Below are 22,881 nucleotides of genomic sequence, written 5' to 3'. Positions count from 1 at the left end.
GTAGTACCTGTTTTGCTTCCCCATACATGCTGCTTGGATTCAGGTCAAAAAGTTCCATTTTGGTTTTGGATGGTCTGGAAATCTCTAAGGCACAGGTGTCAAACTCCAGTCCTGGAAGACCACTGCCCTGCAACTTTTAGATGTGCCTCTGCTGCATCACACCTGAATAGAATAATTAGGTTATTAGCAAGGCTCTGGAGAACTGATCTACACAAGAAGGAGGTAATTAAGCCATTTCATTCCAGTGTTTTGTACCTGTGGGTCATCTAAAAACTGCAGGACTGCAGCCTTGAGGACTGGAGTTTGACACCACTGCTCTAAGTGTATATTTACAAAGTGAAAGTGGGCTGCCCAGTCCTTTTTCATGATGAGTGGCAACTTACGGCCTTATTGGTAGAGTACTTTAACAGTGGTTGTCTTGGACGATGCTTCTATCTCCACAAAGAGTTAGAGATATCTCCTTGTGGAGATATTATCTGGATGTCAGATAATACCTTTGACTTCACTGCTTGGTCTCTGCGAGAACTGTTATAGACTAGAGCAGGGGTAGGGAACTCCAGGCCTCGAGAGCCGGTCTCCTGCAACTTTTAGATGTATCTCAGCTTCAACACACCTGAGTAAAATAATGAGGTCATTAGCAGGACTCTGGAGAACCTGACTGCACTTAGGAGGTGATTCAGCTGTTGGATTCAGGTGTGTTGAAGCTGAGATACATCTAAAAGTTGCGGGAGACCGGCTCTCGAGGCCTGGAGTTCCCTACCCCTGGACTAGAGTGTTCGATTTCTGGTCATGTACGATCAAGTTAATTTCCCCCTGGTGGACTCCTGTGGCCTTGCAGAAGCATCTCAAGGAAGCATTCACACAATGAAAGAAAGAGGAAATAAAACCAAGTAGAAAACATGTTTATTATGTATAACATGTAAAAAAAAAAAGATAAAAACATGCATCCAATCACAGTATTATACAAAGATATGTGTATTAACAGTTCATGATATAATAGGTTAATTCCCATTTTCAGTGATTTCAAATAAACTTGAGTTTTGCATCTTCTAGGCTCTATTGAAAATCCTTAAATAAGAGGTTTTTCTGTCAAAACGCATGACGGGAAAATCAACACAATTTGCACAGTCTATTTTTGTTTTGTGGTGGAAAAACAGACATAAACATCGGAAGTCAACAGTGAAATGTAAAGAAAAGAAACAAAAAAATAATAATTTGACATAAAGACATCAGACTTTGTCCTCTGTCTGTTTATTGCCTCTATGTCAACCAATCCCAGACTCATAATTTCAGTCCTCTTCCCCCCCCCTTTCTTCTCTATGAGGGATCCGAGTTGGGTGGTAGGTGAATTCCCAGGCTCTGCAGCAGGTTAGAAGCAGGTCCAGCCAGTCCAGCCTGGCTGCTCAGAGACTCCAGGAGATTCGCGACCAAGTTGACATCGATGTCTAAAGGCTGGATCTCCTCCTCAGCCTCGTCGACTCCTCCCTCCTCTGTCGAAAGCCCGTCTCCCGTCGGGGAACGAGACGAGTCGTTGTTCACGCAGGCCTTGTAGTTCTGTAGAAATCACACATTCACAATGGCCTGGGTGCATTTTAAATCTGCTACATTTTGTATAAAAACATAAAAACTAGTATTTACCGTTTGACTGAAGCTTTTCCCAACATTAGTGCTCTGCAGCTCCTGATCCATTTGGTCCATGTAACTTTTGAGACTGTCCAGAGTTTCGGCTGTGCTCATCTCTGCAGGACCAGATGAACCTTCCTCTGTCGCTTTCACCACCTCTTCTTCCTCCTCCTCCTCCTCCTCCTCCTCATCCTCATAATCATCATCCAGATCATCTGAATCTAGCTCTTCTTCTTTGCCTCCTAAAATATTTAAAGTGATTAAATACAATGACGGAACGGAGAAAGAATCAATTGTTGCTTTTATGTACCTAATAGCTTATCTAGTGCGTTGGCCATCGAGCCTGGGTCAAAACTGAAAGGCTGAGTCTGAAGGCTCCTGGAAAACATTTAAACAAAATAGAAGCTATCAAACCAGATTTAGAAAAATATATATATTTTTTTTTAAAAAGAATGACTGCATGTAACTTATCTGACCAGGGTGCTTCAGCCCCTTCATGAGACGAGATGGTATTGAGGAAGTCCTTCATCCCTTGGCTGACAGCTACAAGACTGTAACCTGCTTCTTCCTCTTTGGTATCCTCCTCATCCTCCTTCCCTGCAGCCTCCTCGACAGGCCGCTTCTGCTGGGCAGAGCTGAAGCCTTCACTGTCGACATCAGCGACCCTGCCGCTTCTCTCCTGCAGCAACTGCTCTAAATCCTGAGCTGTGACTTCCAACCAGCTGTCGCCTTTAGATTAGCGAAAATGAAAAAAAAATGAAAAAAAACAACAACAAATGAATCGTAGGAAATTGCAAATGAGCAGAGGAGGAGAGATGTAGGCAATGTGAACGCGTTTGTTTTGAGATCTTTTATTGAGATGCAGTAGAAAGTGCCAAAGTGAGAAAATGTGGGAAATGAAGTGTCGTCCCACCTCCAAATGTTGCTGCTCAGTGGTTATCAGTAGTGTGAAAGAGTGGTAGGTTTTTTGCTGAAATCTTCAAAATGTGTGACACATTTTTCTTCCCTATCAAGTCTTCAATATGATTATTTTATAGATACCTTTATAGCAAGAAAAGGATCTACTTTGTTGCTGCTAAGTTGTTCACTCACTGTCCTCCGGGGGGAGCTGTGACTCCAGTTTCTTGAACTCTACCAGGTTGAGCGGACTGCTGCGAAGCAGCTGGAGTATCTCCTCGCCTGCAGAAATGGAGCTGAAACAAAATTCACAGCAGGAATATTGAGGGGGAAAAAAGGCAAGTGTGTTTCTTTTTTTTGTCTGTTTAATTAACATTACATTTATCTGTCCCAACTTAAACCACAAATACAAAATTTAATTTGTAGAACGCCATGCAGCAATCTTTGTGGAAATCATGAATCCTGGTGTCTTACATTCACCATTTGCCAGGCTGATCTCTACACTTGAAAGCACATGTTTGAATCCTCACCTTGACTTTGAGGCAACTGACTGTTTGAAGAAGATCTCTGCAGATCTTAAGAGTTCTTTGTAAACCACTGAACCTTCCAGCTGGCCCTGCTTTTGACAACATGGACATTAAAATTGAGTTTCCTGGGAGAAATCCTATATCTGCTGTTTATAGACGTGTGGACAAAAAAATGAAAAGAGTGCGACTCACTCGGAAGTAGCCGTTCTTTTTTAGACTTTCCAAGAAGTTTTTCCACTGAGGGCTGCAGTTCACCGGAGCGTCATCCTCTGAGGACGGCGGCCTGCTCTTAGAGCACAGGATCTCAAAGCCGTGGGCCTGAGAATAAGGTGAAAACAGACTCACATTTCCACCTTTAGCTTTGCCTTCTTCCTCGTGACAAAAGAAAACCCCAAACCACGCCTCACCAGTTTCATCCCAAGTTCATGAGCCTTGTACCGCGGATGAGAGCGAGGTGGCAGGTCGAAGCCGCTCCTCCGATCTGGGGTGAACTGCTGCTGCTGCAGCTGGGCGTACAAGCAGCGGGTGAATGTCACCTGGGAATGCACGCAGGAGAAGGACGCCGTTTCATGAAAGCTGAAAGACCAGCACAAACAAATTATGCATATTTTGCATGAGTCTACCGAGGCGAGGACTCTCGTGTCAGGAGGAAACGTCCTGAAGCTACGACACGCCTGCAGGTCCACTGGATCCCGCAGGTAGAAGGCCGAGACCGCGGGGGCGACCAAGTCTGGACGCTGTGCCAGAACAGAGGCAATGCCGGCAGGGATGAAGCAGTGGGCCTGGTGGAGATTAGCTTTAATCTTCTCTGGGTACCTACATAAATGTCCAAAAATGTACATCATATATATATATATATATTTTTTACATTCTGATCATTTACAGAGACGTCCTCAGCAGGTTGTTCCATTTGCACTTCCCATGTAATTGCTACAGAAAAATCAAAGAAAATTGGGATTGTGTGAAAGCTCACCCTTGTAGCCTTTTTTTTAGAGCTGAACGGATTTTGGGGCTGGCCTGACAAGCTACTGACTGAGCAGAAAGCAGCGCTAGAGCTTGTGCCAAACTGGGGACCACATCAAGAGAAAAACCAATTGAACTAGACTTGGATGGGCAGGGAAGGATGTGCAACTCTCCCCTGTAGATGAAGACCTGCGAAAGAAAGAAAAAAAAAAAACAGCTGCTTTATTTCACTCTCCACTAAAGAAATCACACACATCCTTTCAACCAGTCACAGATTTTTTCCTCTTAAACATGTTCATTAAGATGTGTTTTTGGATAATCGCTGACTGTTTTGGTGCAGACGGGCTATGTTTTTCTTTATTATAAATATTAATATGGTGTTTGCTCCAAAATATAACTAACAGGGATTATATTACTATTGCGCAAGATCGTCAAATTAAAAGGGAGGAATGTGAACATCTGGAAGACTCACTCTGTTTTCACTTGTGTCTGGGTTCAGCCACTTGGGAAGATGATCCGCTGCTTCAATAAGAAGAAAATCCCCATCATTGTCCTCAACTCTGCACACACAAACAGTACTTTCAGCTTATACGAAGCAAGTAAATATTAGTATATATATATATATATATATATATATATATATATATATATATATATATATATATATATATATATATATATATATATATATAAATTCAGCAACATCTTGCCTAACCTGGCTGCAAGTTCTGGGAAAAACTCTGTGAGATGCAGCAGGAGGTAAACAATAAACCACTCATCCTCAATGTTGTCTCCAAACTGAGTGCTGCCTCCAATGTGAGCAGGAACATCTCCTGTAAGGAAACAGGAAAGTTACATTCTTCAGATCCGCCCCCATGCTTTATTACAGTGAGCATGCGTTAATGCATGAGATAATGTTAATGAAATGAAAGATTTTTAAGGCGTCTTCACCAGGGATGTCATCAAACGTGACTACATCTGCATATTTAGAATAAACTCATCCTAGTTGTAAAGCAAAACCAGAAAATATTACCTTTCTCGGGATAGTATTTGAGGTTGAATGGTTGATCTTGCCAGATGTACTGGACCAGAAGCTGGGCAACCTTAGCCAACATTTCCTCCGTCAGGTGTTTGAGCCGTTCTTCGGTCTGCTGGGAGGTCATGTCCGTCTGGACCAGAAAGAGTTTATACTGAACCATATCTTCTGGAATCGACCTCCTCTGCAGGGCATCCATTGTGATTTTCTTTAGAGAAACGACTGATAAAGCAACAGTAAACCAGATTTCAGAAGTCTTTGATGTGTCACCAGCGTCTGGAAACAGTTAAACCCAAAATAAGAAAATATTGATTAGTTCTCTAGTTATCTTCAAAATGTGACATTTTTATGTCAGTCTAGGGCACAAACGTGTTTAAATTTGGAGACACACTCTAGTTTGGGTTACGTTGTAATCACGCCATCTGTCAGTGTTTAGGTCCTTCCTTAATTTCTAGCCGGCTTCATCCTACGACATTTGTCAGAGAGTTCCGGTTAGATAAATGTTACAAATTACAAAGTGTCTACTGACAAAATGATCAATTTTACAAATTTAATAAATAGCTTTTTAAAAAATATATATTTTGAGATTTGTTACGGATAAAAGCAAATTAATAAAAAAAAGTGAAGTTGTAGACGGGTCAGAATCGGAAACATTTTACAAACGTAGCCACGTCACTACGATGAAATATGGGAAATGTAGGAAAATAACACATAGCATCAAGAGATTTTTGAAAAGCTTTACTTGTATTTGTGCTTTACAATACCATTTTAAATAGCATTCAACCGTAAGAATAAAACGGAAATAAACGATAATTAACGACAACAACAAGATCCATTTGTGGAAAATAAATATATGATCAAATAAAAGTGAAGAGTAATAAAATATAAGTACAGAGAATAAACATGCTGTTAATCGACGGGGACATTATGCGACTTAATTACAAAGTAAAAAAAAAAAATCTAAAATGAATCTTTAGTGTCTGTATACAAATTATTTGTGCATTGAACATGTATTGGAAAATAACAATATACAATGCAATACAAAAATACAAATAATTAAAAGTGGTACATGTTTTTCTGCTTTTCACAGTGTTATACAAAGTTTTTACTAAACATACGTTGTAATATTGTTGCTGATTTTCAATGAATTGTATGCGTGTTTCTTCTTTTTGCAATTTTTTTCTCCATGAGTCAATATTTTTCCCAAAACATGTCTAGCAAAATACTTATTTTATTATGCACGTGACACGAATTATTTTCCCAAAGCAGAAATACATTTCCCAGGTAACCGTGCAGCTGTGAAGTTGCGTCTCCATGACAGCCGTGCTATTGTTGTCGTCGTTGGTGCTAGTTAGCATCGCAAATTCTCAAATAGTTTAGACTCTAAGAAAGACAGACAGGTAAATATTTGACCACATTCGACAGCTATTTGGTGTAGCCAGACTAAACCGGCGATGAGACAAATTATACAAGTGCTGCGGCACCACCTTTCTCTTATAGTGCGTTTGTGTCACCGTTCATGCAACCCTAGTTAGCTCATTTTCAAGCGTAGCCTCCCTCTCCAGTGTTAGCCGCAGCCCCGTCCAATATTCCAGATCCAGGGTTTTACCTGGTTGGTACTTGCAGGGCGACTGGAGGAGATGTTGGAGCTCCCTTTGTGCTGTTTGCAGAGAGTCCAGCGAGAGGAGGCGGGAATGAGAGACATGGTCTCGAGCCCTTGAACTGGAGAGAAAAGAGGATGATTTCACGGTACAACAGGAGACCAGTATCGCATAAACTTGAGATGTGAGTACCAAACAGATTCCCCCCCCCACTGTGCTCTGTAAACTAGTTGGAAATCTTTATATAAATCGCTCCATTTTAATCATTCTCTATTTGTTATCAGTTTAATTATCATTATGTAGCCATTTGCTAAGTCACCACTGTCAATTTTAGTGGTAGACGAGAAGATTATGTTTTGATTGCCTGCTATAGGTACAGGCCAGTATGATATTCTAATGGTATGACAACCTTGAGTGAAGTATCACCATTTCAAAGTATATGTTAAAGAAGAAAGTATTGAACATGATCCAAGAGGTTTCTTTAAAACAGAATTACAGTTATTCCTACTACTGTAAGGATAATCCAGTATATGGATTATCAGTAAAAATAATGAGATAAAATGTGATGTTTTTACACAACCATAGCAAGCTGATATTGGCTGCTAAATGCAAATAGCTGAGGCTCCATTAATTTTTATTTATCACATTGGAAATATTTCCAAATAGTCACACTTCTTTTATTTTTATAGTCTTCTTTCATTCAGCTGACATAATGTGCACCAACAGGAGGAGGCGATGCAACGCTGTTCTCTCTGCTCCATAGTTTAGGTAACTTTGGCTCTTTTTTCATGCATCTTATAATAAAGGACTGTAAACCACAGAGGAGGTATGAAGAAATATTTTTTTGTTAACCTTTTAAAACTTTTGCGTACTTCAATAATGGTAATCGGTTTATGCGCCATATTCTTGGTACAAGTAGTTTGTGGTACCATCTAAAGTGGTGTGAAAGCTTAGGCTAAGTAAAAATATACAAAAGTTTTTGAGCTTTTGCTTTCATAGTGGAGGTGTTCAATGTCATTTACAAGTTGTATTTGTTGCCAGGGAGATGGTGTTGTTTCAGTCCACCTTTTCCCACATTGTTTCATGATTTTATGTTGTTTCACTAGAAGAGAAACACAGCATCTCTCTTATGTCATCATGAAGACAAGCTGTCAGGTTTCATCCTCAAATGCCACGGTGCTGAACGTTTCTCAATGTCACTTCTGTGCAGTCGTGGTTTGTCTCGAAGCAGCCTTGATCACCACCCTCTCCCCGAAGAAGCAGATGATAACCAAACCTCTCCGCGTTACCTCCATGGCCTGCAGGAAGCTGTCTCTGCACACAACAGGTGACCAAGTGCCTGCAGCCTTGCGCTTCCCCCCTTTAACGTTCAAACCTTTGCACGTCCAGAGCAAGACCAAGGCGTAGAACAAGCGTTTGCACTAAGTACGCAAACACAGACACTCTGGATATTTTGTAACTGTACACCGTCTTGAGGAGACAGTTGATTCTCCGTGTTCTCGCCATATGACACCCAGAAGCAGCGGATTAATTAATATCACATTGCCTCCTTCAGATGCGCAGTCAAAAGGATGAATAATTAGGCAGGCTGTTAGAATATTCTATTAAGTTGACATTTGCTCCTTATTTCCACTTTGATTCTATCACCAGTCACTACTAATTATATTTCCGTAGCCCCATTAAAGAGATTTATTTGGCATTTAAATTTATATTATTAGACCAGTTTTGTTTATTCATGTGAAACATAGAAAAATAAATAGGTTTGGCATAAAAAGTTGTTGAGCATTATCATAGATTTGGAACCCTATGCACATTTCTTACAGGAGATTCAATGCCTTCCTTAGTATTTATACTTCTTGAATGTTGGCGTTAGACTGTTTCACATTTCATCCTCAAACGTCAATGCGTTTCACTAGGATTGTGTTTGATAAACTTACAGAGAGGAGAAGTTGAAAGTTAACGGCGCTTTTTACAACTAAACATAGAAGTCTTATGGGCATGGCTTTACCAGCTTTGCACATTTAGAGACTCAAAATCCAAAGTAGGTCGACCTCCATCAGATTAGTCGGAGAGCATCCCGCAAAAAAAAAAAAAAAAAATCAATTTTCATAGCTTCTCGGATGGATTTAAGTCGTGACTTTGGCTGATTAAAATAAAAGATTACTGTGTTTTCCATTCAGCTCGCAGACGTCTGCCGCCTCGGACCACTCTGACTGCCCAACCGTCATCTCTGTATCGCCCAGCCAGTCCTGGTCCGGTATTCACAGCTCCACAGGAACCGGCATCTCCACAGAAAGGAGCTCCGTTTTCTCTTGGGGCTATGATGTAAGTCTGCTCTTCTTCAGAAAGAAATCTTGGCATGAAATTAAACCCGCCCCCAACCTCCCTCCGACCCTGTGAGTTGTAAAAGACGTTCCTTTTTTTGTGTTGAATGCCTTCTCTACAGTTTCTTCTGCTTCTACGCAAGCATGCTGCCACATTTTAATTAAGTCTAACCAGCATTTATCACCTTTTGGAAAATGTGTGGGAAACAGAAACAGTATCCATGTAATATGCCAGATGGCTAATTTGTATGCGAGACCTCATTCTCGTTGCTTTGCTTTCCTGTTCTTTCTACATTAAACCTATTTTCAACTCTTATTGCTTTTAAGAAATATAATAACTCGCAGCTGTACTCTTTTTCTTCCTATGGCCCTCTATCTTTTAATTTCAAATGATTGCTCCACCTGCGACACTCCATAGGAGCTTATTTTCTTACTAAACTCTGCAGAATCCTTGCAGATGGGAGCAGAATGCAAAGCAGCAGCTTTCAACAGTAAATTTAGCATGCCAGAGCAGAGGGATAAATATCTTCCCCGACTGTGTTTTTGTTCCTGTGTCCCGCAGGAGTTTGACAAGGCGGCGTCGCGGCAGGTGCAGCAGATGTTTGATGAGATCGACAAGGAGCTGTATGAAGGGAGAGGCTGTGGGGGGGGGATACTCCAGGGGCTGCAGGACGAATGCCAGCAGTGGACCACACGCTTTCCACATCTTCGGTAACTTATCTGTTGTTTATCCTTCAGCTCGTAGCTTTTGTTTTGTTTTTAAAGTTTACTTTTTCATTTTCTGTGTGTGTGTGTTTGTGTGTCCTTCAGGATCCTGGGGACTCAGCTTTTGTGTCCCACCGACGAGGGCTTCCAGTGGTACGCCACTCCAGGGACAATCAGTCATGCAAGCAGACCATCAACAGACAGAAAAACTACTGTGAAGAGCCAAGGCAAAGAGAAAGGGGCTGCAGAGTAAGTTTTGAAAACACAGACCCACTGGTTTACTGACTGATTGAAGAATTTCAGGCACTTTATTATCTCAGAGGTAGTTTGGTTTTGCTGGTGGTCACATCAGGTTCTTTTTAGTGAATCAAAAATGTTAAGTCTTCTTCATCAGCTCATTCAATCTTTATTCATTATTTACGGCTAAATAGATTTGCTGAGATGAGGTTGACGAGGTTTCTCTGCAAACTTGTTATTTTAAAGCTGTTATAAAGAAGTCCTGACTGACTCTAGCTCTGTGACCTACATACTCTGCCTTGTTAATTAAGTATTTGGGCCAATGTCATGGTGGATATTTAAAATATACAAATGAAACTCCAGAGTAGCGTGCACAAGGCTGCGGCACTATCTGACTAGAACGCTTATAAACTGGGTTGGTGTGATCAGATCAAGTTGCATGTGCATATGCATGGTGCACTGCATCAACCCCAAATCTTACCAAGTATTTTTTGTCTAGTTTTTAGTGCAAGCATGATAAGTCATTTGAAATAGGAAAATAGTAACTTACAATAACTTTTCAGCAAGAAATATGAGCTAGTTTTAAGTCAGTAATCCAAGTGTACTAAAATAGTTGCTGTGGAAACTAGACCGAAAACACTTGGTAAGATTAAGTGTGTTTGCATTGGGTCTTTTCTGCGTCTCAAGATGTGTTTTAAGACTAATTTGCTTTCCCCAATGTTTTTATGCCCATATTAAGAATCCTGCAAAAATAATTTGAATAATGTTTTCTATTTTGGAAAAAAAATAGATTGAATATTCAGGGCAGGAAAGCTGCACTGAGCAAAGAGTTTGATGGCCCTCCTAACAGCGAGCCTAGCAGCTACGACCAGCCAAGAGTGATTGAAGTGGAGGGTGTGATGGAGGAATATCTGGCTTTTGATAGCCGGGACTTGTGAGTTGTCCCCGAACATAAATTGCATGAATCCCAAAAGGTTCTCCTGTGCAAGTGTCATTCCGTTCGCAGAACAGTAAAACGAGTATTTTCGTTCTCCAAAAGGAATGAGGAGTGTCATGAGGAATGCCCGGAGTCTGTTCGGAGGCATCACTGCCTGCCCCCGGTCTCGCCGTACCGCTGCTGCCGGCAGGCTGTCCTCGACCTGCTGTTTGATGACGTCTGGCGGGAGCTGGTCGGTTGGATGAAAGAGCTGGTTCAACGTCACTGGGAGTGCTGCACCTCCCGTAATGCTAAATGTTTCTACTTTTTATAATAAAGTTGAACTTTTCCGCATACAGGGTCCTTTTGCAGTCTAGAAAAATAATGGAATTTGATTGCAGTCATATCAGGATATGTATGGAAGACGAACCTCAGTGTATGGGAGAATATTTCTGTTTCCAGAACTATTCTTCCGTCCTTCTAACCTCCCTTGTGTTATTTCTCTCTTTAGTTCCTTCATTGTGTTATCCCTCTTTCCTTCCTTCCAGTTTTTTATGTTTTTCAAAAGTATCTGCCATAAATTTGAGGAATATGGGAAACTTTTGTATTTACTATTTTCATACGACAAAGTTGCAAAATTGAGCGTGGAAAACCAGGGAATTTTTTTAAGTAAAATGTGTTGAAGCCGCATCTATATGTTTATGAATATTAATGTTGATATGTTATTGGCAGATGACGAAACGCTATCTGGGAGCCTGAGCCCTGTGCAACCAGACGCTCTGAATCCTTTCATGCTGCTCTCCTTGCTGCCCGCCGCGCTTCCAAAACTCGGTCAGAGCCGAGTGCCACCGCTCATGTCTGGACAGCAGCTCCAGGTCAGTGGTTTAAGAAGGTCTGGACATGAGAGGCTGCTTTTTTTTCATAAATGTCAGTCTGAGTTGATCAGAAAACCAATTCTGACTTTTTCCTCAGTCTACTTCAATGAAAACAATTTGACATCGACAACCTGGTAAAAACCCCTACTTGACCCCTGATAAAGGAGACTGAAAGATTTGTTTTATATAAGCAGCACACCATCACAGATATTTTTATTCATGATTTGATTTAGATTGTTTATTATTTGGAGGGGAAAAAATATCTTCTGTCAAAAGAAAGTTGTTTTTAACAAAATGACCTTTACTGCCCTTATTAACACCCATTAGTAATTCCTTTAAGATGTATTCAGCTGAAGCCACAAACACTCCACGTGGGTCCGGTGTGAAACAAAGGGCGAGGGTTTGGATACTTGCCTACTGTTAAGTACGGTAGAGGATCTGTGATGCAGGGGTCCTGTTTCTCCTCCACAGACCCTGGGAACTTTATTATCCTTCATTAACTCTTTGAAACATCAGAAAAATTAAAACCTCTGCCAGAAAGCTGAAAATGAACGCTCATCCAGCATTGGATATAGCAATCCAAAAAAAAAAAAAAAATGCCTAAATGGTTCATCAATGGCTTATCTCCAAAGCAACTCATAAAGTGTTGTCCTTTTGCAAAAGGGGGTTTGAACAAAGTGTTGTACCATATATTGAGCCAGTGGTGATTGTTATTTCCTAAACTGGAATTTTACTCACTACTGAATAAAATGTAGCTAAATTACAGGTTACATTTTTAAAAAAATATATTCTGCATCAGCTTATGATCATACCACAAAAGGTGGATTTATTTTAAGACTATCTGAACGTCTTTACGGCAGGGGGTGCCAATCAGTTTGGAGAGGTCTGCACTTGATGCAGTAAGTAAAGCGTTTTCAGTCGGGATGTCTTGTATTCCCCAGAGTTTTCATTCCTGCCTGTTACTCTTCACTTTCTCAGTCAGTCTGTTTCAGTCCCTCTATTCTAAAGTATTTTTGGACTTGCTGGTTTTGTATATTTTGCCTTCTTAACTTTTGCATCCCTCTACTTTCTCCACTATTTCTTCTCTACTTTCTCCATATCTGCTCTTTCTTCGAACATGCCAATCCTCCCACCCCCCCATCCCTCTTTTCTAAAGAACACAAAGTCAAGGGGCTCAAAGCACAAGTCCAGATGGAAATCCAAAAAGCAGAAAAGGCCTTCAGCTGTATGTAACTCTCCTGCTTCAAGCCAGAGCAGTAGTGGGATGTGTGCACGCCATCTGTAGAAGCTCATTATCCTGAATATCTGTGCTTGTGCCTGTTGATTAACACCAAAGCATCCCCACTGTTCATCTCTTTAATCATCTTCAACACATTTGTGAGATGCACAACTTTTTTTTCATTTTGATGTTTTTCTTTGCAAATCCTTTTTGAATGTTTACTGAAATGATCCGTTTGGTGTCTTCGCTGCATGATGGCTGCATTTGGAAGTAACTAACTGTGATTCTCCAGGGATTCCTCCCTTTGTTTTGTATCCCGCTTCATCGTCTCTGTCCTTAAACCACGCTTCTCAAAATTTTTGCATGTTCTGCCTATCTCGTTATCTCCGCTCAGTCCTGTTTTTCCCTACGCTCAGGCTGGCAGGATGCCCGCAGGGGCAGCGGCAGCGCAGCACAACCTGGACGACCTCATCGTGATTCACAGCATCCCGCTGCAGCAGAGAAACCTGGCTGTGCTGGAGAGAAGCCAGTAAGAAGACATTTCACCCTTCGCAGAATCCCATCTTGCAGTGGAAGAGTCGCGAACGCGTTTCATTTCTGGTTTAGAGCAGTCGATCAACCGTGCGTCTCTCTGTTCACACACAGGGATCCGGAGGAGCGCCCGTCTCACAGGCCGGTCTCCAGCGCCATCCCTTCCAGCAGACCTCGTCCTCGCAGAGCCCTGGAGCAGAGCTCTTCCTCTTTGTCCCGCCAACTGCAGTCGGCGCGCCGCAGAAACCCTCCTCCTCGAAACTTGCTGCCCCTCGTTCCGAGTTTGAGTCAGGCCGGGGCAGGAGGATCCCTGGACGAGGTTATCCGTGGGACAAGACTGTGAGTTGAAGCATTGCAGTAACCCTACTGAACACCCTGCCCCTTTTTCGTTGTTTTTTATTTTTTTCATGTAAACAAATGTCCCTCGGAGTCATGCCGGTGAGATATCTTAGCCCATAAATGTGAGCCGAACTTTGGATAAAACAAATTTTGATCTAATTTTCCCATCCGAAGCAGGTAAAATCTTAACAAGAGAATTAGGATACATTTGATCCTTAAAGTCAACTCTAACCGTTTATAAAATGTCAGCGTCACAGAACCGCAGCTGTCATTCTTTTAGCTGGAAACAATTGAACCATTCAAAAAAAAAAACCTGAAAGTGGTCCGCCTCTCCCCAACAGAACCACAGCCAGTGACCGATTAACATCTCCGCTGGTGGCCCTGAGCCGCAACACTCCCCTGCCCCCCATCGGAACCGGAGACACCGAGCCGTCCCATCCAGGGCTGCTGTCAAAGCTCACACAGGTACAGATGTCAGCACCACAAATACGGCTGGCGTTATTCATCCCCGGCATGTCAGACATTGTGTGGAGCTGTGCAGAAATATTCATGCCTCCCAAACGTTTTCACATTTTGTCACTTCATAACATTAAACTCTAATGGATTAAGCAGTGCTCTGTGAAATGCTTAAAGCTTTCGACATTACTACATAGCTGTTAATTTTGCCCCATGATGGCATGCGTTCGATATTTTAATTCCTGCAGCGTCAGAAAGGCCCTTCCAGCCGCGCCCACAGCGCTATACACGACGAAGCTCAAAGTTCCATACCAAGGGATCGTCACCACATACTAGACGTCTTCTCTCGTCCCAACACGACACACACATACAGGGTGAGAGATTTATTTATTTATTTGTAATTCCTCAAAGACTGAAACATCGCTTCTATATATTTTACTGCAGCCTTTAATGTGTCCTTTGCATGTTCCAATTGAAGACTGTTGTGATGAACTTCTGATTTTGTCTTTCAGTCTGACACTCCATACCGGAGTTCCTTCACTGTGCTGGACAACATCGGGCAGGGGCGGCCAGGAAGAGCCTCTGTAGGCACAGGTCAGAAACTCACTTGTTCAAAACCTGGAAGAAAACTAAACACATGGTCTACTTTAGTTGCTCATAGGCTCTTATGCTCCATTATACTGAGTAGATCAACTCATTTTAAATCACGTGTCTCATGGTTGAACTGCGGCTGCGGTCAGGGCTAGTCGATGCCGCATGAATGTGGTCATTCCTTTTCTTCTCGCATCGACACTTTTTCCTTCCACTCAACCGTCAGTTAATATGCTTCTGTACAACCCTGTGTGAGCAGCTAGCTTCTTTAACAAATTACTTTTGAGATTTACGGTCCTATTAAGTGACCACCACTCTTCCAAAAACTACAATTTCTGTATCAAGTTTGAATTGTCTTTATGTTAATTTTCTGAGTCTGACATTTAGGTTTGGGTTGGCTATGAGCCACAATCACCAAAATGAACAAAAACACAAATGTTTCACTCTCTCGAGATTTACTTTTGAATTGTATTGCCGAAAGAAATCTGTAATTATTGGCATTTCTCGGTTGGAAACTCACATCTCACTGGCGTGTTTTTAACAGCTTGACTTTGTGTTAGGGCCGTGTTTAATGACTTCCACATTAATTTGAAGGTTTTCCTTCAGATTCTCTGGGAATTGGTGTGACCGGTGTCAGTCTTGGCATCAGCAGCTCGTCTTTCTTGGACTCGTATCCTCACCACCTGCTGGGGCCCTCGCCCCTCAAAGACAAAGAAGAGCCCGAGCCACAGAGCCCCGTCGCAGGTCAGTGAAGTAACTCGGCTGAACTCAAGTTGGGTCATCTTCTGTGTGAAACATTACATTTGTGAGCAACAAAACCAGCTCAGGTTTATCGTCAGCTGTTCCTCCGTTTTCCAGCAGCTGCTCCCGTTCCGCCTCGCTCCTTCACCCGCGGCGGCATCTCATCCAGATCCAGCAGGCCTGGCTTGTAGTTTCCCCCTCCCCCTCCTTGATCTCAACAACCTCCCTGCTATCCACCTTTACCTGCATCATCTCTGCCCTCCGTCTTATTTCGAAGTAGTTTTTTTTTTTTTTTTTTTACAGTTTTTTAAGGCTTTTTTTTTGTGTGTGTATTTCAGAAATCACCTTGTGGGCCTGCCAAACATGAAAAGTCTTTGTACAGTATGGGTCATATGTGTGGCAGTGAATGTGTGATGAGAATGAGTATTTATTTACGGGAATATGCTGTATAAAATGGCCTCCTCTGTGTTGCTGTGAATGTAAATGACTATGCAGGGAAACCTATAAACCATATCTGGTCATAGGAGATAAAGAAAAAAAAAAGCACCTTTTCCTTCCCGCTCTGATGTCAGGGAGCTTCGTACTGTATCAAAATCCAACCGTCCCTCATAAAAACAGCGCTGTCTCAATGGCTCTCCATAATCAAGGTGCTTGTGCCAGAATTATCCTACAATGTAGGAATCTTATAATATACATACAGATTATTTGTAAATAACAAAAGGAATTTATTCATGGTGTCTGGAAAAAAGTGGTGTATTTGATATAATTTACTTGCTCTTTGTTTGAGCAAAGCCAACTGGTCGTACTTTGACGAGTCACATCAGGGTTCGTGCACAAATACTTTCTTTACTTATTCCTCTCAAGGGAGACAAAGCGACAACCTTTTGTTTTTCTTCCCCCTCAATTATCTGTTTTGTAATAAAAAATAAAGTGTATAAATTATGTAAACGCATGCATTTATTAATAGAACTTTTACAACATATTACAAGAAACAAGACGATTTACATGTTTGTGTAGGCTGAAACAGTTTTGCGATCAGTTATCCTTTTCTGCTTTTGTCTGAACTGGAATAACAACATAAAAAACGTTTGTTTTTTTTTCTTTTCCCCCCCTAAGATTTATTTTTTGGCTCTTTTTCCTTTTTGTGGTTTCGTGCCTTTTTGCGAGTACTTTGCTTCCAGATCTGACAGCAAACTGTTGAAATTCCTCTCCCTGGACTGCTGGTTTTTCTGCAAAAATGCGGAAGAGATTAAAGTCAGGCCAACCGAGCAGAACCCATCGCATTTTTTGTAGATAGATGCACGCAGGGATGCGATACCTTTAGCATCATGACAAGGCTCTCCTCGTCCTCGCCAAGCCCCATTTCTTTCTGCATTTCCTCGGCTTCTTCTCGCTCCCGGTCAGCCTGAAAGATCCGTTACAACCAACGCCGTTAGCAAAGTGGAAAGATAACAGAAATTTACCTCTGCGTGTGCATTTGTTGTACAAGAACAGGAAACGTTTCAGTCCTCACCCTCTTTCTCCGAGCCCTCTTCTTCGCCTGACTCTCCTTCGTAAAAGCTCGGAAGGCCTCCACTTCTCCGCTCTTGATGGCAGCCTGGATGATGCGGCACAGCCTGGGCTCGTCCTCCTGAGAGCTGCAGAGAGCCGACGCCGTGATGGCATCCATGTCCCCCTCGTGCTGCACGTACAGCCGGATCACGTCCTCCCGCTCTTCGTCGGATCCCTTGTACTTCTTCTCAAATTCGAGGATGTCCTGCACTGTGATCTAGGAGAGGAACAGAAAGACGGATCACCATAACAGGTAGCACAGTTGCACAAGTCTTGGAGGAGGCTTGAGTAAATACTCCACTCATGTAACAGGATGGAGGAAACATTGCAATGTGAAAATTCATCAGATTCCTAAAAGTTATGTCCATATACAGATTCTTTAGGAAATGTATGAACTCAAGCCTAATTGTGACTCCAGTTTTTTTTTTTTCTTCTTAATCAAGAGCAAAATGTGTTGATGCAATAAAATGTGTGTGCTTGTCCTGCAAATTGATTACTGCGATTTATCCAAATATTAGTGAGCATGTATGAATATTTTGGACAGAAAAAAATTGAGTGACAACTACTTCTAGATTTTCAGTATTATTCAAAATGTTTTGTTATGGTTACTGAAACATAAAAACAAACAAAAAAAACCCACTTTAATCCATCATAATAACTGAAATTACGATATCGGTGTCTATGAGTGATAAAAGTAAGCTAATAATTTTTCAGCAGTATATGCACGCAAGGCTTGAGGTTAATAAATTCACATATCTGTATTAAAACAGCTTTGATAAATGTCTAGCGGTTGTTTCTGTGAATGCGCCGCTTTTGGGACGTGATCGCTGTTGTACTTCAGTACCTTGGGGAAGAGCAGTCTCCAGTATTCTTCCCAGCAGCGGTCCTGACTGAGGACGTCCGACTCTTCATCCACCAACCCCTGCTCATCATACACGGCCCTCTGCTCCTTGTCGCTCAGCACCGCATAAAGCTTTCCCAACACCTACGGGTAAATTTTTTACACTAATATGTAACCGTGAATTAAGTATCAACAGTCCGAAACATTACTTGTCGGCATTGAAATTCTTAAACGCGTCGGTGCCGCCGCACTGACGGAAAACATGCAATAAATGTGTTTTTAAGCTAACGTTAGGTTTTTCAGAGGTTATCGCAGTTATAAGTTAGCTTCAGTTAGCTATGCTGGTTCCTAGCTTGCCAGTTTTGAAAGCTGACCTGAAACTTCTCTGTGGCTTGCGGGTCGTCTGGAGCCCTATCTGGATGGACCTTCAGCGACACTTTGTAGTAATTCTTTCGGATGTCTGCCTCACTCGCCTCTTTGTTTGTACCCAGAACCTCGTACAAGTTGGAGGTGTTGAACAGCTCCCTACACCGCTCGAGCAAACCCATCGTAGAAGAAAGAGTACTGGTTTAGCCGGGTAAGTTGGTACAGAGTCCAGTTAGCACAGTGTCCACACGATCTAAATCGATTATTTGACGCCAATACTGAATAATTGCTCAGTATTCTGCGGGTCCTAAGGTGCTAACGTCAGTTTGGCGCGCTGGCCTATCCTTTACATCCGTACGTGCAGAGACGCGCTTACGTAACACTGTACGCGTTCTTTCATTGGTTGTACTCAGTCTGGCTTTTTCTACGAAGCATTTTTTTCTGTTTCACCCTTCCTCGGCCCTCTATTATTAGACTTTATGGACTGCTATATAAACTGCTATATAAAGAAATTAGTAAAATCTAGAAAAAATAGAATGATATACGAAATAAATCTAACAAACTCTGAGATTCAAACAATGTAAAGAAAAAAAAAGAAAAAAACAAAATCTAGAGTTACCCCTCATTTCTTTATTCTGACCGAGACATTACCCATTTCAGGTTTGCTAATAAGAGTCCAGCAGATTTTAAAATGACATCTTTTGCTATTAAAAGGCTTCATGATTCCATCAGAGCTTCCAATGTTTTTTGGAAGAGAAACTTGTCCCACAGCATCTATATATAAATTCATGTCATGTTGTTACAACATGCTTAAAGACCTTTGTTTCTTTTTGACACCACAAATAGAAAATATGAAAAATAAAGTTTAGAAAAAAATACATTTTGCATATTGGAAGGAAGTTATTAACAAATCCAGAAAACAATAAATATGTGAAAATTAAAATGAACGTATAAATGAATAAACTCACATTACAATATACAAATAACTGGAGTTTATTGAGCAGTTGAATTGCTATTAGAGTGGAATCTCTCAACGGAAATTGCCAATTGTAATTTCATGATGCATGCCATGCAAAGAAGGCCTTTTCTGTCCTAACATCACAAACATAACCATTTAAAATTTTGCTGTGCAACAGATGGTGTAGATGGATTTTGCATGAAACAAAGGATGAATGCTGAGTGTGGAAAAGCAATCATGCCCACTATTAAGTATGGTGGAGGATCTGTGATGACGTGGTTCTGTTTCTATTCCAAAAGGTATAAAAGCATCATCATCATGGCATTTAGTCTTTCAACCACATTATACTGTGTTGCTAAATCAACACAGAATTAATTTATAAGACACAAATTTGATTTTCTTCCAGCAATTAGTGGTCACCATTGTCCCCAAACCTATGTAGAAATATATATAAAAAATAGAGACATGGTGTAAAGAGGAATATCTCTCTCTATGTGTGCTCCAGCTTATCCTGTTGGAATAATGGGGGCAGGGCTGTTAAAATTATTAACAGCAGGGTTATAAACAATTGTGCCAGCAATTATTTTGTCCAAAATGCGTATTTTAACACATGGCCTTTTCCCCCTTGGTTAATTGTGCTCAAGTCAAAAGGGAAGATTTGTCTAAAACGTTCATTGTGAGACTATGAAACTACAATAAAACCTCAATTTGTGTTAAGGCTTTTGACACATCTTTATTGGGGCACATCAAAAATGCATTCGGTACTGTACACTTATCATACCTTGTCAGAGAATTTAGATTCTCAGTCTCTCTTACAGTGTATTTGTTATCACCAGTTCCAATCAATGAACATTTCTCTGGCCAGAACAGACAGGCTAAAAGTTTAAAGCTTACTTGAGCTGTATGATGGAAGAGTTCTTATTTTAGGTTTTATATAATGTAATCCATCACCCAGGAATACACAGATACCTTAGTATTTATTGATGACTTTAAAGCAGCACAATAATACATCAAAGACAATGAGGCAAGCCACTAGAAATTTCACACTGCTTCATGCGAAAGCAGAACACAAAGACAAACAGACTTTGAATGATCTGAAGAGAAATGATCTCTTCAGATCATTTCCACCCGTGTTTATTAGTTTGTACAAAATGCAGCTCTGCAGATGCATGCTGCGAATCCCTACGTCTCAGATCCTCTCTCATTATTGCCCCATCTGCTTCTGTTGCATCTTTGGCTCAGTCTCCTTTGTTGTTTTTATAATGACTTTCTGTCATCTCAAACCTTGCCCATCCATTGTACCCGGGCACAGGCAAAAAAAAAAAAAAATAAAAGCATTTGGATGACTGGCATGTCATTGTGATGATATGCAACGAGGAACAAAATGACAAGAGCACAAAAGTTGTTTTATAAATGTTATGAACTTTTGCTGGTGTGTACATCCTTCCCTAATTCTTGCCATCCTCTTGCATTGATAAAGTGGCGTTTGAATGTGACCACTTTTTTCTTCAAGAGAACATTTCCTCTTTTTTTTGTTGTTGTTGTTGCAAAATGCCTCCTGACAACAATCAAATGGCTTGAGCTCTTGGTCTCTTTACAGCATGTCCGGGGGGCTGATGCACTTTCCCGTAAACCGGGACAACTTGTGAGCCTCCTCTAGGGGGCAGCAGATCAGCATTCCTTTCTGGTCTTCACCATCTTGCTGGCATACTTGATAGGGATCCCCCAGCGTCTCATTAGATACACATCAAACACATAGGCCACTCCTGGCTCCAGGCCCCCGATCACAGCTGTAGTGACGGCCCGTCGAGGATTCAGCTCTTGGAAATACTTGCAGAGAACCCTGTCGGTGTCGGAGCGAGACTCTGGGCCCAGACAGGGTGCGGTCAGAGCTGATGCTCCCCCAGTTTCTGCATCAAAGCCACTGAGCTTTCTGCGGTATACACAGTACAGACTTCTTTCCTCTGTTCCCATCCAGGCCAGGGTGACGCTGTTGCAACCTCGCAGCCGGTTGAAAGATTTTATCTGCAAGGTGGACGGTAGAGATGGGACCCCTCTGCGATGGTAGGCCGATGAAACTTGCATTTTGACCGAAGCTTTCAGAGCTGCTAGTCGAGCTGCGTCTTTAACAGAAGTTACTTTACTAGTTGCAGTTCCTTCTTGTTGCAAGTGGATAAGATAGGAAGGACTTCCTTGGAGCCAAATGTGGATCAACTCTGCTTCCACGGCCTGAGTGGTCAAAACCCGTCCCTTACTGGAGACAATTACCTTCATCTTTTCACCCCCACCACAGCTCTGCAAAGTGAGGAGGCCACTTTGCTGCCATCCCTGTGGACGGAAACTGAAGAACTGCTGCGAGTCTGAGTTTCCATCCTGAAAGGTCACCCACCTTAGTTCTCCTTCTCTCAGAGGCACGACTGCAGCTCGAGCTTCCTCATGCGTCCGCGCAGAAGCCCCCTTGTACGCTGCGCTGGTCCCATTCACCTTATCTAACACAAAAACGTCAAAGTAATATGAGGTGTCAGGCAGGAGCTCAGAGACCGTGCAAACGTTCTCCGTCCCCTGACACACGCACTGAAGATTATCAAAATCATCAGCAAGTGAAGACGGCTGACTCTGGGACTCGGGATAACTCTCCCACTGCTCCCACCACCACTCTTTTAAGATTGGCCATGGTGTCGCTTGTCTCTTTTTTTCCTTCTTGCCTTGACTCTGATCTTTCTCCCCTCTCTCCCACTTTTGAGCAGCACAGAGGCTGGGGTAGTTTTGCAGAGAGTTCACAAGGACGCAATAATCGTAACCGTTTTTTGCCTTTGGGAGGCTTGTTATGGAGGAACTGGGCTGCCAGCTGAGGGTGACACTGGTCATACCAACTCCTAACGTGTGAACTCGCGGGTCAGCTGGTAGTCGAGGGAAGATGCCTGAAGGCCCTTGGCCTTCTTGGAGGAAAACTGTAGCTCTAGTGCTTTGCTGTTTTGAACGCAGCCTCACGACGTAGACAGAAGCTCTGAGATGTGAAGGGCTGTTGTAGGTGTCCACTGTATCACCGGTGAAGCTGTGGATTTTCTCTTCTGTGCCAGGGCCTCGCCACCAAACCTCAGGCGTGCTTTTCTTGGTGCTCCCTGGAAGGAAAGAACATGAGTATTTAATTCTACATTGAAGTCAAACTCATCTCAAAAACAGATGTGTTTGTTTTGAACCAAATTATCGCTTTAACTTACTTAACTATGCGCGTCAACACTAAATAATTAAGACTGGGGAGAACTTCAAGGAAAGGAAATTACATTGAGCTGAACTTGCGCCACCCATCCCTGACAATTTCTGAAAATATTAAAGAGCCTGTGGATGTCCAGCAAATACTTTTTGCAACTTTACCTCCATAAATCTTAAAAATACAAACCAGCTCTCCCTACAGTGGTTTGTAAAAGCATGTATACTGTACTCTTTAAATATATTCATATTTTGTTATATTGCAACCACATATGTGTCTTATTAGGATTTTATGGCATAGGTCGTAACAAGGTAGTGCGTAATTGTGAAGCAGAAAGCAAGGAAAATGTGGGTCTAATCATTTTTTATGAAGG

The 22,881-nt window shown here is 41.9% G+C and overlaps 4 protein-coding genes across 11 annotated transcripts in view; 1 reads left to right on the top strand and 3 right to left on the bottom strand.

The window, feature by feature from the left end:
• Positions 1-881: 881 nt before the first annotated feature.
• On the bottom strand, positions 882-5,532 carry ecd (ecdysoneless homolog (Drosophila)). Of its 3 annotated transcripts, XM_044136704.1 has the most exons (14): positions 5,438-5,532; positions 5,044-5,322; positions 4,726-4,843; positions 4,483-4,570; positions 4,021-4,199; positions 3,671-3,863; positions 3,455-3,583; positions 3,240-3,365; positions 3,051-3,139; positions 2,716-2,816; positions 2,100-2,352; positions 1,934-2,001; positions 1,639-1,865; positions 887-1,554 (listed from the first exon to the last, which is right to left on the bottom strand). In XM_044136704.1, exons 2-14 carry the CDS (start codon positions 5,243-5,245, stop codon positions 1,318-1,320), a joined length of 2,010 nt encoding a protein of 669 aa, XP_043992639.1. In that variant the 5' UTR covers positions 5,246-5,322; positions 5,438-5,532; the 3' UTR covers positions 887-1,317. The 3 variants fall into 3 exon arrangements, with proteins under 3 accessions (XP_043992640.1, XP_043992639.1, XP_043992638.1); XM_044136705.1 differs by having other exon boundaries at positions 882-1,554; positions 3,051-3,136; positions 5,044-5,508; XM_044136703.1 differs by having other exon boundaries at positions 923-1,554; positions 5,044-5,508.
• Positions 5,533-6,338: 806 nt separating this feature from the next.
• On the top strand, positions 6,339-16,113 carry fam149b1 (family with sequence similarity 149 member B1). 6 transcript variants are annotated; one of them, XM_044136370.1, is made up of 17 exons: positions 6,345-6,446; positions 6,717-6,831; positions 7,858-7,974; positions 8,828-8,972; positions 9,534-9,682; positions 9,782-9,925; positions 10,704-10,847; positions 10,953-11,134; positions 11,562-11,704; positions 12,861-12,929; positions 13,340-13,452; positions 13,569-13,793; positions 14,135-14,258; positions 14,498-14,623; positions 14,762-14,843; positions 15,447-15,584; positions 15,699-16,113. In XM_044136370.1, the coding sequence occupies exons 2-17, from the start codon at positions 6,785-6,787 to the stop codon at positions 15,770-15,772; spliced, it is 2,022 nt and encodes a 673-aa protein (XP_043992305.1). In that variant the 5' UTR covers positions 6,345-6,446; positions 6,717-6,784; the 3' UTR covers positions 15,773-16,113. The 6 variants fall into 6 exon arrangements, with proteins under 6 accessions (XP_043992308.1, XP_043992305.1, XP_043992304.1 ...); XM_044136369.1 differs by adding an exon at positions 12,565-12,603 and having other exon boundaries at positions 6,346-6,831; positions 15,702-16,113; XM_044136368.1 differs by adding an exon at positions 12,565-12,603 and having other exon boundaries at positions 6,346-6,831.
• Positions 16,114-16,516: 403 nt separating this feature from the next.
• dnajc9 (DnaJ (Hsp40) homolog, subfamily C, member 9) lies at positions 16,517-18,732 on the bottom strand. The gene is made up of 5 exons (XM_044136375.1): positions 18,348-18,732; positions 17,977-18,117; positions 17,095-17,349; positions 16,900-16,986; positions 16,517-16,810 (listed from the first exon to the last, which is right to left on the bottom strand). Exons 1-5 carry the CDS (start codon positions 18,519-18,521, stop codon positions 16,700-16,702), a joined length of 768 nt encoding a protein of 255 aa, XP_043992310.1. The 5' UTR covers positions 18,522-18,732; the 3' UTR covers positions 16,517-16,699.
• Positions 18,733-19,236: 504 nt separating this feature from the next.
• The window catches only part of ndnfl (neuron-derived neurotrophic factor, like), a 13,533-nt gene continuing 9,888 nt past the window's right edge, over positions 19,237-22,881 (bottom strand). The window contains exon 4 of the mRNA XM_044136726.1: positions 19,237-22,419. Within this exon, the coding sequence (XP_043992661.1) occupies positions 20,969-22,419 (1,451 nt within the window). The 3' untranslated portion in view covers positions 19,237-20,968. The remainder of the gene's footprint in view (positions 22,420-22,881) is intronic.

The sequence above is a fragment of the Gambusia affinis genome, linkage group LG13 (genome assembly GCF_019740435.1).
Source record: "Gambusia affinis linkage group LG13, SWU_Gaff_1.0, whole genome shotgun sequence".
Lineage (NCBI taxonomy): Eukaryota > Metazoa > Chordata > Actinopteri > Cyprinodontiformes > Poeciliidae > Gambusia > Gambusia affinis.
Note: the sequence above shows the minus strand (reverse complement) of the source record. Positions and strands in the feature narration are given on the sequence as shown.